General features: G+C 40.4%; 1 protein-coding gene across 1 annotated transcript; it reads right to left on the bottom strand.

Annotated features, from left to right (window-relative positions):
• Nucleotides 1-2,800: 2,800 nt before the first annotated feature.
• LOC117517310 (E3 ubiquitin/ISG15 ligase TRIM25-like) lies at nt 2,801-8,982 on the bottom strand. Its single transcript, XM_034178294.1, has 2 exons — nt 8,929-8,982; nt 2,801-4,006 (listed from the first exon to the last, which is right to left on the bottom strand). The coding sequence occupies exon 2, from the start codon at nt 3,873-3,875 to the stop codon at nt 2,997-2,999; it is 879 nt and encodes a 292-aa protein (XP_034034185.1). The 5' UTR covers nt 3,876-4,006; nt 8,929-8,982; the 3' UTR covers nt 2,801-2,996.
• Nucleotides 8,983-13,870: the final 4,888 nt, after the last annotated feature.

Below are 13,870 nucleotides of genomic sequence, written 5' to 3' on the forward strand. Positions count from 1 at the left end.
CAGGAAATGTCAAATATCAAACACTTTGTGGCTTGACACTTCATGGATTCAATCAATCAATCAATCAACTTTTTTCTTATATAGCGCCAAATCACAACAAACAGTTGCCCCAAGGCGCTCCATATTGCAAGGCAAGGCCATACAATAACCATGAAAAACCCCAACGGTCAAAACGACCCCCTATGAGCAAGCACTTGGCCACAGTGGGAAGGAAAAACTCCCTTTTAACAGGAAGAAACCTCCAGCAGAACCAGGCTCAGGGAGGGGCAGTCTTCTGCTGAGACTGGTTGGGGCTGAGGGAAAGAACCAGGAAAAAGACATGCCGAGAAGGGGGGCAGAGATCGATCACTAATGATTAAATGCAGAGTGATGCATACGGAGCAAAAAAAGAAAGAAACAGTGCATCATGGGAACCCCCCACAGTCTACGTCTAAAGCAACATAACCAAGGGATGGTCCAGGGTCACCCGATCCAGCCCTAACTATAAGCCTTAGCGAAAAGGAAAGTTTTAAGCCTAATCTTAAAAGTAGAGAGGGTATCTGTCTCCCTGATCTGAATTGGGAGCTGGTTCCACAGGAGAGGAGCCTGAAAGCTGAAGGCTCTGCCTCCCATTCTACTCTTACAAACCCTAGGAACCACAAGTAAGCCCGCAGTCTGAGAGCGAAGCGCTCTAATGGGTAATATGGTACTACGAGGTCCCTAAGATAAGATGGGACCTGATTATTCAAAACCTTATAAGTAAGAAGAAGAATTTTAAATTCTATTCTAGAATTAACAGGAAGCCAATGAAGAGAGGCCAACACGGGTGAGATATGCTCTCTCCTGCTAGTCCCCGTCACTATTCTAGCTGCAGCATTCTGAACCAACTGAAGGCTTTTTAGGGAACTTTTAGGACAACCTGATAATAATGAATTACAATAGTCCAGCCTAGAGGAAATAAATGCATGAATTAGTTTTTCAGCATCACTCTGAGACAAGACCTTTCTGATTTTAGAAATATTGCGTAAATGCAAAAAGGCAGTCCTACATATTTGTTTAATATGCGCTTGGATTGACTGCCGAGATTCCGTGGAATCTCGCGGGAACTCAGTGGCAAGTTCACACTGAAACAGGAAGTGCCAAATTTTGAGTCCACAGTGAAACAGGAAATGTCAAATATCAAACACTTTGTGGCTTGACACTTCCTGGATTGACTGCCGAGATTCCGTGGAATCTCGCGGGAACTCAGTGGCAAGTTCACACTGAAACAGGAAGTGCCAAATTTTGAGTCCACAGTGAAACAGGAAATGTCAAGTGTTGAATACTTCCTGGCATGGGTGGAGCCAGAGCAGAGGCCAGGGTTGCACTGGACTCCCCTGAAATCTGATTGGACACAGATGATTGACATGTCACAGCACCACACGTCTGGTTGATAAAAGCTACATTTTGAAATTAGTGAATCACATTGACTGCTAGGTTCCTGCTGTCCAGTAGTTGGTGCTGTGCACCACAAAAAAAGTTCTAATCCACCTTAGTAGAAGAAGCAAAATGTTTGCCTCAGATTTGAACTGAACATGTCATTTGAACAGTGGACTCATAATGACACCAAAGTTATATTGGTGAGTAAACAACTGTATTTTATGCCAGAAATGAGGTTCAGGTTGTAAAAAGCTGCATTTTTCCTTAAATTCGGGTTTCCTTATATATTATATATGTGCGTGTGTCTCCAGTGATTTTTAAACGAGCAGGCAGCTGTTGAATAAATAACCTATTCATTTTTCTATTTGAAGGTCTTAAAAACCACGATTGAGAAAACATGAGTGCAATGTGCAGAGACATCCTGGATGAAAACCTTCTTCGGAGGATTCTTGACCTCAGCCTGGGGCAACGGTTCATCTTTCAGAAAGACAATTACCCTATACAGTAAATTTTGCAGAGTAAAATATACTCTGCTAGGATAACATTTGATCCCAGTGCAAATAGAAATAAATATACTTTATCATAGTGCTAAATCAATTCTATCACAGTGTAAAATCCACTCTATCATGCTGTGAATGACTCTTACTGGAGTTGACAAACTTGATTTGACATACAGCACACAGCCAAGTTATCAAAGGAGTGGCTTCAGGACGTCTCTGTGAATGTCCTTGAGTGGCCCAACCAGAGCACAGACCTGTTGTCTTGTTGTCATTATGGGGTGTTGTGAGTAGAATTTTGAGGGAAAATTAAGTTCATCCATTTTGGAATAAGGCTGTAACACATGTGGAAAAACATAAAGCACTGTGAATACTTTCCAGATGCGCTGTGTGTGTGTGTGTGTATATATATATATATATAGATAGATAGATAGATAGATAGATAGATAGATAGATAGATAGATAGATAGATAGATAGATAGATAGATAGATAGATAGATAGATAGATAGATAGATAGATATCTCAAGTAATGCAAGGAGTTTAACAAAAAAATCAATAAAAAATCACATCACATCAATTTAAGAATTAGAGCAATTTTTATACACAGTCCATCTATTTTACAGACAAAAATATGGAGGATAAAAGTCAATATTTTTACAGCCAGTTATGTGCAGAAGTCAGAGGATGTACACATGAACATTTTGTATTCACTGGGGGTAACATCATTTACATCAATTACAGCATTCCTAAGAAATTCTTTAAAAGGGTCATATTTTAAAAGACAGTATAGCCCAAAATATACCCCATATATGCGTGTGTGTGTGTGTGTATACATGTATGTATAAAACTATATATATATATATATATATATATATATATATATATATATATATATATAGGGGGGAGAGAGAGAGAGAGAGAGAGAGAGATCTAAAATATTATCACAAATAACTGCAAATTAACCAGTTTTGCATAGTTAGAATCATAGGACAAAACAAATGATCTAATCCGTCATTTGTGAACTTGCTCCAGTGTCTTTGAGCTCACAGATCACTGATCACTAAGACACAGCAATGGAGGGAAATTTGTAGAAGTGGGACTTAGTCCTGTGTGGATGAGAGCTGCTGCAGCTCAGCATCTTTCTTCTTCAGCTCAGCGATCTCCTGCTCCAACTTCTCCTGAAGCTCTTTGACTCGACTGACTTCAGTTTTCTGCTGGGATCTGATCTGCCACTGTGTGTCAGAGCTTATTTTCTCGATCAGGCTGATCATCTGAGTTAACCTCTTCTCATTGTCCTCCACTGCCTGATCAGCAGAGTGATAGATGGCCTCCACTTCCTGCTGAAGTGCCTTCACCTTTTTATCCGTGTCCTTTATTCTCTGCTGGATTTGTTTTCGGCTCACCTCCAGCTTTCTCTGCCTTTTAGTCATTTTTGCTACAGCTGGCACTGCGTTATGACCTTCATGGTGATCCACAGAGCAAAGATAACAGACACAGCGCTCATGAGTCTTCATCACCTCATCATGATGAGAGCAGATGTTCTCCTGAAGCTTCTCGCAGGGTTCAACCAACTCGTGTTTCTTTAAAGAGCCTGCATCATAGTGAGGCTGGAGGTGTTTCTTGCAATAGTAAGCCAAACATATCAGACAAAACTTGTGAGCTTTTAGTTTTCTCCCAGTGCACAAGTCACAGGCCACATCTTCAGGTTCAGCAGGAGCATCTTGGAGTCCAGTCTTCTCCAGATCCTCTGCTAAATGTGCTAACATGTTGTTTTTCACCAGGACAGACCTCGGTATGAAGGTCTGTTTACACTGAGGACAGCTGGGGATTTTCTTCTGATCCTCTTCATCCCAGAAACTCTGAATACAGCTCCGACAGTAGGTGTGTCCACAGGGGATAGTCACCGGATCCTTCAGCAGCTCCACACAGATCCAACAGCAAAACTTTTTTCTGTCCAGTGAAATTTGTTGCTGCGCCATTTCAGCTCTCAGTGTGAGCGAGCGTCAGATCCTTTCTCTGAGCAGAAGCTGAAGTCTGACCTCTGACGTCAGTCAGCAGCGACTTTTCCTGTTTGCTCACTTTAGTCCCACCCATGTGCAACTATGCAGCTCTGCAATGGGACAAAAAAAAAGCTAAACAGAGTGGAGGAATATTAAGAGCATTTGTTTTGTTTTGTTCATTTGGCCAGTAATGAAAATCATACAAAGAAAACATGTAAATATGACAACATAAAAAAAAAAATAGGAAGACACATGAAAGCAAAAGAAAAAGAATTGCTTTTTTTCCAAAGTGGTCCTTAATATCACATTTGCAGTGTCCAGAAGCACCAGGACATTGAAGACTTGAACTTTTGTCCTTCTGGAAAGCAGCATGGCTGTGCACTTCTGACGAGTGATCTCATGAATAAAACTGCTACTAAATGGCTCTAAACCTGCAGGTTGAGCTGACAGAGACATGAATGTGTAAGTGAATCCAGGTTTGTCACTTGACAAGATTCCAGTAGAGGTAAGATGGTAAAGCTGCAGTATTTTCTGGACTATAAGTTGCATGTGTCAAATAAAAGCATTGCGAAGAGAAAAAAAAGTGTATAAGCCCTATATGTGGAACTCACATTGTAACAGTGATTTCTTGGGGGTGAATTCAACAGCAGGCAGAAACACAGGAGCACATGTTGTGCACATGTGCACAACACAGCCTGTACTGTTACTTAACAGAAGGACTTAAAAAAAAATAACCTAGAAAAATGGGCAATTAAATGTGCATTGGGCAACAAATTGGATGTTATTTGAGACACTTTAGACAAAATAGTCAGATTTACACAGATTGATGTCTGATAGCATTGGAAACACAAGAATAAGGATTTTTTTATCAGCTCTTTATATTGGGATAGTTGTGGTGTACTTTTATTATTGGTGTTATTGGAGTTTATTTTGTTTAGTGTTTCGATACCTGTGTTTTTTCAGTATATAAGTCACGCCAGAGTATACAGTGCATCCGGAAAGTATTTACAGCGCTTCACTTTATCCACATTTTGTAATGTTACAGCCTTATTCCAGAATGGAATAAATTAATTTTTCCCCCCTCAAAATTATACTCACAACACCCTATAATGATGACATGATTTTTTTTTTTGCAAATTTATTAAAAATAAAAAACTAAGAAATCACATGTACATAAGTATTCACTGCATTTGCTCAATACTTTGTTGATGCACCTTTGGCAGCAATTACAGCCTCAAGTCTTCTTCAATATGGTGCCACAAGCTTGGTGCACCTATTTTTGGGCAGTTTTGCCCATTCCTCTTTACAACACCCCTCAAGCTCCATCAGGTTGGATGGGGAACGTTGGTACACAGCCATTTTTAGATCTTTCCACAGATGTTCAATCGGATTCAGTTCTGGGCTCTGGCTGGGCCGCTCAAGGACATTCACAGAGTTGTACTGAAGCCACTCCTTTGATATCTTGGCTGTGTGCTTGGGGTCATTGACGTGCTGAAAGATGAACCGTCACCCCAGTCTGATGTCAAGAGTGCTCTGGAGCAGGTTTTCATCCAAGATGTCTCTGTACATTGCTGTATTCATCTTTCCCTCAATTCTGACTAGTCTCCCAGTTCCTGCTGCTGAAAAACATCCCCACAGTATGATGCTGTCACCACCATGCTTCACTGTAAGGATGGTGCCTGGATTCCTCCAAACATGCCTGTCATTCACGCCAAAGAGTTCAATGTTTGTCTCATCAGACCAGAGAATTTCGTTTCTCATGGTCTGAAAGTCCTTCAAGTGCCTTTTGGCAAATTCCAGGTGGGCTGTCATGTGCCTTTTACTAAGAAGTGGCTTCCGTCTGGCCACTCTACCATACAGGCCTGATTGGTGGATTGCTGCAGAGACTGTTGTTCTTCTGGAAGGTTCTCTCTCCACAGAGGAATGCTGGAGCTCTGACAGAGTGATCATCGGGCTCTTGGTCACCTCCCTGACTAAGACCCTTCTCCCCCGATTGCTCAGTTTAGACGGGCGGCCAGCTCTCAGAAGAGTCCTGGTGGGCCTGAAGGTCTTCTATTTATGGATGATGGAGGCCACTGTGCTCACCTCATGAAATATTCAGACCATTGAACTCATAAACATTTATTATTTGTATATTACATACAGATCAGTGAAACAAGTCAACAACAAACTTTTCAGACAGCTCCGCTGAGAGTGATTTCTGCTCACGCAAAGTGGATTTCTGGTCTCTCACTTGAAAAGTTTGGCACTATGGGTGAGGAAACCAGGGGGTTAGTCCTGGGTCTGCTGTGATTGCTTGTTTCTGAAGAGCGAGATTTGATTGACAGCCGTCCTCTCAGACACGGACGTTTGCTGAAATGAAGAAGACAACAGCGTCTGGATAGAGGTTTGTTACCTGAAAGAACCGCTGCCCATACGCCGTTGTCTTCTTCAGGGAGGTGGTGGTGTAATGTTTGCACGTTGGACTGGGATGGCAGCATGTTGCGGTGTGATTGGTCCTGCAGCCTTCACTATGCATGCGTCATTTCAGAGCGTGAGCAGCGATTAGCCGATTATCGTCTCGTTTCTGCTTAAAACTGCACTCCAGTTATCATCTACCTCAGTGACAGATATCTGAAGCTTCTGTACAGCAATCATTTTCACATAAATTCAGCATTATTTAATAAACAGGAAGTCGTAAAAATCACCTGAGATTTATGAAACCCAACCCGTCTGAGTCTGACTCTCTACACCCAAACTGATCAAAAAGAATAATGTGATTATTAACCATCAGATAACAAGGTAAAAGTCAGTTTTAAGCAGAAACGAGGAGATAATCGGTTTCTCTCTGTAATATCACACAAATTATTTGTGTTTGCCTGATTAAAACCGAGTGACTGCTCTTATCCATCTCTTGCTGTCTGTTGTGCCTCCTCATTAAAGATAAAACAACATCTGGTTTGTCCCTGTCGCGGTATGCAGCAAAGTTGAAACTTTTAACGGCAACTGCCATCCCACTGCACAGCTGCCACACTCACAGCCAAAGGTGGTGGAATTTTTCCGTCAACCCTTCTTTCAAAATAATGGAACATCCGTTTTGCCATTTGCGCTTACAGCCAACATGTGTGGGTGATTCTTAGACTACGGGCACTTATGTCCTTTGATCATATTGTATGAAAAACAAAAAAAGGGGAAATTTCACACTTTTATAGTTATCTTTACAATGAAAGTGTGTTAATAAATTTGTTCTAGTAGTCTATGATGACTTTTTCACCTTTATTCAGCATCATTATATGCAAATATTGCCATTTTGTGCTTGTCCCACACCCAGACTTTTGATCTTCAATGATAAAAATGAATGGTAAAGAAACGTTTTTTGTAATGTTTTAAAATATCTCTGAATAAAATATCAGTAAAATAATCAAAACATAATTGGGGTATTCAATGTCATACAACTGTTGTGATTTTTTTTAAACAAAATGTAGTTGTCCCACACTATTGTCGTAATTTCCACCACAACGCTGTAATGTCCCTTTAAACAGTTTGTATGAAAGATTGTTTGGGTAGTTTCTATGGAGATAAACAGTGACATCAGAGCACATGTATATAGCGCCAAATCACAACAAACAGTTGCCCCAAGGCACTTTATATTGTAAGGCAATGGTGTGGTGGAAATTACATTTACAAGGCCAATAGTGCCCATAGTTAAAGAATCACCCGTGAATGCAGCATTATAGTCATTGCTTTTCAACTCATTCTATCACTCTGTTAGTCACATTACAGGAAGGGCTTAGTCTCATCCAGGACTTCACTGCAAGTGAGCATGTTAGCACATAATTTGCTATTAAAATTGATGTTTGGCTTAGGTTTAGGATTGATTTGCTCTCTGTCTGAGATCCTGCCTGTGCAGGCTGCAAGGATTCATCAAAGCTGCTTGCCGAGAAGCTGACAGGGTCAGTTTGGAGGAATGAAGAATGCAGCTTTGGGTGTTGATGGATTTCCAGCCATGCTGAGGAGGATTGGCAGGTCAAGTGGACAAGTGATGGGACTGAAGAAAAGTGGGAGGAACGCATGCTACATCACAGCAATGCAGCTCTCATACTTGGAGATGTATAGAGCCTACATTTGAGTTTTTTGAACCCCAGTACTTGCTAGTGGATATGCGGCATTCTGTAGGGCGTTGGAGATGCATCCAGTTTGGTGTATGCTGGAATTCACTGACTGACTTGGCATCGATGTAATCATTGATTTAATAATGCACTTTATTTTGCTGTGTAACTGACAAGGCAACAAGCAAAAGTTACACTGAGCAGTTTCTCCAGTGACAGCCACAGAAGCCTATAGTTATAGTTGTGTATATCTCGGTCTCCTTTTTGAATGTTCTCTTTGATTTGAGAACTGCCTACTCCAGATATATTTACCATACTGTTTGAATTTCTAAATGATTGATGTAAATAAAGTCTGAGACGTATTTTGTGACTTGGAAATGTTCACGTATCCATCCTCTGACCTGCCTAAAGAAAACTGGCTATAAAAATCATTTGTAATAACAATAGTATTTATATTTATTTTGTCTCATTACATATGCAGCAGACACTGTTAATTGGTATTACTGGTGGAATGGATTGTCAATCCATTATTCAGTAATAAGCACACATTACGCTTGAAAAGTGACATAAAATGTACTGGAAAAGGTTCAGCCTGGAGAAAACCCAATGCTTTACCTTCTTACTGTACATGTATCCTGATAAGGCTGCGATTTACAGTGCAATTCTGAAAACATGCCTGTGCATGAAGAGTGGATTCTTCACCATTTTCCATTCAAAACTCAAACCTAATTACAATCTTGTCAACAGTCTAACGCCTGCAGCTGCTGAGGTGGATTAAGACGGCAGCATAACAGGAAACCGTGTGATCAGATGTCAGCAAGGTGAATTTTCTAGAATTGTTTGCTTAACGTTTTAGACTTTCATTACAGAAATAAAAAAGTAACAAACCTGACAACAGAGCATTGCCTTAAATATTACAAAGCTGATCTGTTGTGCATTCCTACCTTACGGGTTTCTAGTTTTCACAAAAAAAAAACCATCCCAGATCTTTGCCTTTTCTTCCCCTTGCGTATTTTCTGTTAAGACATCGCCTTGCTTTCCTCCCAAATGCTTTCTCACAGAACTACTTGCAGGTTTCCTATTCCGTCTAGATTGACCCAAGCTCCCCCCACCCCTGCCTCCCTTTTCTATTCATGCTGGTTTCTCATCTTTCACCGAGACTCAGCGGTGTCAGGACAGCAGGTCACCTCTAGTCAGGACTGAACTCACATGAGATGGCACTCAACATACTATCACAATAGCCTGCTTGTTCTCCAGAGCTCTGCTTTTAATGTAGAGTTTAGTCCCTGCACACAGTTCTTGCACTTTCTTCCAAGTATCATACTTATCGCTGCTCATGCACAAAGCTGCATCCTCAGGCAGCTTTGTGCATGTGATCAAGAGCTCTAAAACAAAGGAAAAACAAATGTCTCCATTGTGCAGAACTGCCCAATATTTCCAAAATTCCTTCTATTCATTTCACCCTTAATTTGGAATGCCGGGAGACTGCAAATGTCACCACTGAGCATTTGTCAGTGGGACGACAACAGAGCAGCAAGAAAGAAGTCTGTGTGGGGCAGCTTCTTACAGAGTATTATTACACTGCAAGACGAAACAGCCATAAACAAACCCTGTTGCCCGAGAAACAGATGAATGTCTCACTGCCCCAAACCTGTTTCCTGCCTGTCTATAGACAAATCATTGGGGAGCCAAAATTGCAGCGTACTCTAAAACAGCATGTCTTGTTTCAATTTTCTTCTACACTTGGATCATAACTGTATGACCAAAAATCACCTACTGTCCAGGTTCTGATATTATTTGCAGGTGGTGAAATCACAAAAGATCACATTTTATAAAAGTATTAGGATCATGACTCAGTTATGCACAGTACCATCATCTATAACAGATTAAGTAGAAGGCAGACAGCAAAAACCCACCAGGTGGCACTCCAGAGACAGTGCCAGCTGTACTTTAATGGCAACATTCCTACATTCTAATTTGAAATAATAAAACAAAAGGTGTATCTAGTCCGAGCCGAGACTCTCCAAATCACGCACCAAATTTTGGCATGAGTGACCACATGTTTTATGCAAAGCACGTCCTCAAATTTTTAAATCAAGATATGCCAAGTAGTGCTTGACTTACACTTTGATTTGCATCACCAGGTCCGGCAGCATGCAGATCGCTATATCCACAACACTACCTCATTCTGTGGTGGTTGCAACTACCCATGCAGACAACGGTCCACCCCCATCCTCCAAAATCTACCCAAGCAAGACAATGTGGACTTCTGGTCTGCCTTTTCCAGTTACTGGGGTCTATAATAATGAAGCACCCTCGCGCTGAATCATGCCCAAATAGGAAGTGCCCCACGTGGTCAGAATGTCAGAGCCGGCATTTCCTCAAAAATCAAGTAGCACAGCCATTTCATTTCCAAGGACACTGATACCAAGTACCAGACATGCAGTTGTCACCTTGTGCTACTAACATCCAGGTCTCATGGGGGGGAGAAGAATACCTGAAAGATCCAGACCTTAAGGTATCGGCAAACACTTCTATCCAGGGACCTCATGACTCCATATGTTCTTCCAGAGTATCTCTCAGTCTCAAACACAAAGGACCCAGAGACATGGCAGACCCTGCTCAAATAATATCTCTACATTTCTTAGTAATAGTTCTACATTTCCACCACATACAGATACACTTCTGATGGTGAGTTGTTGTTGTAATCTTTATTTCACCAGGTTTGTTCCACTGAGATCAAAAGATCTCTTTTTCAAGGGAGACCTGACCAAAAATGGCAGCAATACACAGTTTCAACAAACAATCACACAGACTCAGTACAATACAAATGTATAATAAAAATTCATTCAGAAAGTTTGGATTCCAGCCTTTTAACTGCAGATTTAAAAACAGTCAAAGACACAAAGTTTTGCAATTTAAATTCAGACTGCAAATTATTCCATGCAGTGGGTGCAGAAAACGTAAAGGCCTTCTTTCCCAGTTCAGTTCGAACTCTGGGAACAACAAACTGTACAAAGCTCGATGATCTCAGGTTGTGTAATCCATCCTTTAAAATCAATAAGGAGGAAAGGTAGTTGGGAATTTTCCCAAGAATGGCTTGTAAATAAACACATACAGTAGTGTTCAGAATAATAGTAGTGCTATGTGACAAAAAAGATGAATCCAGGTTTTGAGTATATTTCTTATTGTTACATGGGAAACAAGGTACCAGTAGATTCAGTAGATTCTCACAAATCCAACAAGACCAAGCATTCATGATATGCACACTCTTAAGGCTATGAAATTGGGCTATTAGTAAAAAAAACAAAAAAGTAGAAAAGGGGGTTTTCACAGTAATAGCATCTGCTGTTGACGCTACAAACTCAAAACTATAATGTTCAAACTGCTTTTTAAGCAATCCTGTGAATCACTAAACTAGTATTTAGTTGTATAACCAGTTTTTCATGATTTCTTCACATCTGCGAGGCATTAATTTTGTTGGTTTGGAACCAAGATTTGGCTCGTGTACTAGTGTGCTTGGGGTCATTGTCTTGTTGAAACACCCATTTCAAGGGCATGTCCTCTTCAGCATAAGGCAACATGACCTCTTCAAGTATTTTGAAATATCCAAACTGATCCATGATACCTGGTAAGTGATATATAGGCTCAACACCATAGTAGGAGAAACATGCCCATATCATGATGCTTGCACCACCATGCTTCACTGTCTTCACTGTGAACTGTGGCTTGAATTCAGAGTTTGGGGGTCGTCTCACAAACTGTCTGCGGCCCTTGGACCCAAAAAGAACAATTTTACTCTCATCAGTCCACAAAATATTCCTACATTTCTCTTTAGGCCAGTTGATGTGTTCTTCAGCAAATTGTAACCTCTTCTGCACGTCTTTTATTTAACAGAGGGACTTTGCGGGGGATTCTTGCAAATAAATTAGCTTCACACAGGTGTCTTCTGTCACAACACTTACAGGTAACTCCAGACTGTCTTTGATCATCCTGGAGCTGATCAATGGGTGAGCCTTTGCCATTCTGGTTATTCTTCTATCCATTTTGATGGTTGTTTTCCGTTTTCTTCCATGCGTCTGTTTTTTTGGTCCATTTTAAAGCATTCGAGATCATTGTAGATGAACAGCCTATAATTTTTTGCACCTGCGCATAAGTTTTCCCCTCTCCAATCAACTTTTTAATCAAACTACACTGTTCTTCTGAACAATGTCTTGAATGTCCCATTTTCCTCAGGCTTTCAAAGAGAAAAGCATGTTCAACAGGTGCTGGCTTCATCCTTAAATAGGGGACACATGATTTACACCTGTTTGTTCCACAAAATCGATGAACTCACTGACTGAATGCCCCACTACTGCTATTGTGAACACCCCCTTTTCTACTTTTTTTTTTTTTTTTACTAATAGCACAATTTCATAGCCTTAAGAGTGTGCATATCATGAATGCTTGGTCTTGTTGGATTCGTGAGACTCTACTGGTACCTTGTTTCCCATGTAACAATAAGAAATATACTCAAAACCTGGATTAATATTTTTAGTCACATAGCACTACTATTATTCTGAACACTACTGTACCAATGTCCTAGACGGCGTGTACTTAGAGATGTCCAACTAACTTTAGAATATAAAGTACAGTGATGAGTTTAAAAAAACATAAGATGTTATAAAGCTCAAAGCTCCATGGTACACAGTATCCAACATTTGCAGACTCTGTGCGGAGGCATTCATACATCGCCATAATCAAGGAGGGAAAGAATGTACGAGGTCTATTAGAAAAGTATCCGACCTTATTATTTTTTTCAAAACCCATATGGATTTGAATCACGTGTGATTACGTCAGACAAGCTTGAACCCTCGTGCGCATGCGTCAGTTTTTCCACACCTGTCGGTTGCGTCATTCGCCTGTGAGCAGGCTTTGAGTGACGAGTGGTCCGGCCCCCTCTGCGGATTTTCATTGTCAGGAAATGGCGGAATGATTTGGGCTTTTTTTCCAATCAGAATTTTTTCAGAAAATGTTAGAGACTGGCAGCTGGAAACCATTATAAAAATTTATCTGGCTTTCGGTGAAAATTTTACTTTACTATTTAAATTTTTCTAATAGGCTTCGTAGACTCCACAAGTCTCTTTGACATTAAAAGGAAAACAAGACTTATTTCTACAACCCCTGGCAAAAATTATGGAATCACCGGCCTCGGAGGATGTTCATCATTCAGTTGTTTAATTTTGTAGAAAAAAAGCAGATCACAGACATGACACAAAACTAAAGTCATTTCAAATGGCAACTTTCTGGCTTTAAGAAACACTATAAGAAATCAAGAAAAAAGATTGTGGCAGTCAATAACTGTTACTTGTTTAGACTAAGCAGAGGAAAAAAATATGGAATCACTCAATTCTGAGGAAAAAATTATGGAATCACCCTGTAAATTTTCATCCCCAAAACTAACACCTGCATCAAATCACATCTGCTCGTTGATATTGACCCTATGTGTCTTTTTGCAAGGAATGTTTTCACAGTTTTTGCTCTATGGCAAGATGCATTATCATCTTGAAAAATGATTTCATCATCCCCAAACATCCTTTCAATTGTCCAAAATATCAACATAAACTTGTGCATTTATTGATGATGTAATGACAGCCATCTCCCCAGTGCCTTTACCTGACATGCAGCCCCATATCATCAATGACTGTGGAAATTTACATGTTCTCTTCAGGCAGTCTTTATAAATCTCATTGGAATGGCACCAAACAAAAGTTCCAGCATCATCACCTTGCCCAATGCAGATTCGAGATTCATCACTGAATATGACTTTCATCCAGTCATCCACAGTCCACGATTGCTTTTCCTTAGCCCATTGTAACCTTGTTTTTTTCTGTTTAGGTGTTAATG

The sequence above is a fragment of the Thalassophryne amazonica genome, chromosome 9 (assembly GCF_902500255.1).
Source record: "Thalassophryne amazonica chromosome 9, fThaAma1.1, whole genome shotgun sequence".
In the NCBI taxonomy this organism is placed as follows: domain Eukaryota; kingdom Metazoa; phylum Chordata; class Actinopteri; order Batrachoidiformes; family Batrachoididae; genus Thalassophryne; species Thalassophryne amazonica.

Excerpts from the sequence above, each read along its gene's own strand:
- LOC117517310 (XM_034178294.1), bottom strand. The coding sequence starts at position 3,875 with ATGGCGCAGCAACAAATTTCACTGGACAGAAAAAAGTTTTGCTGTTGG.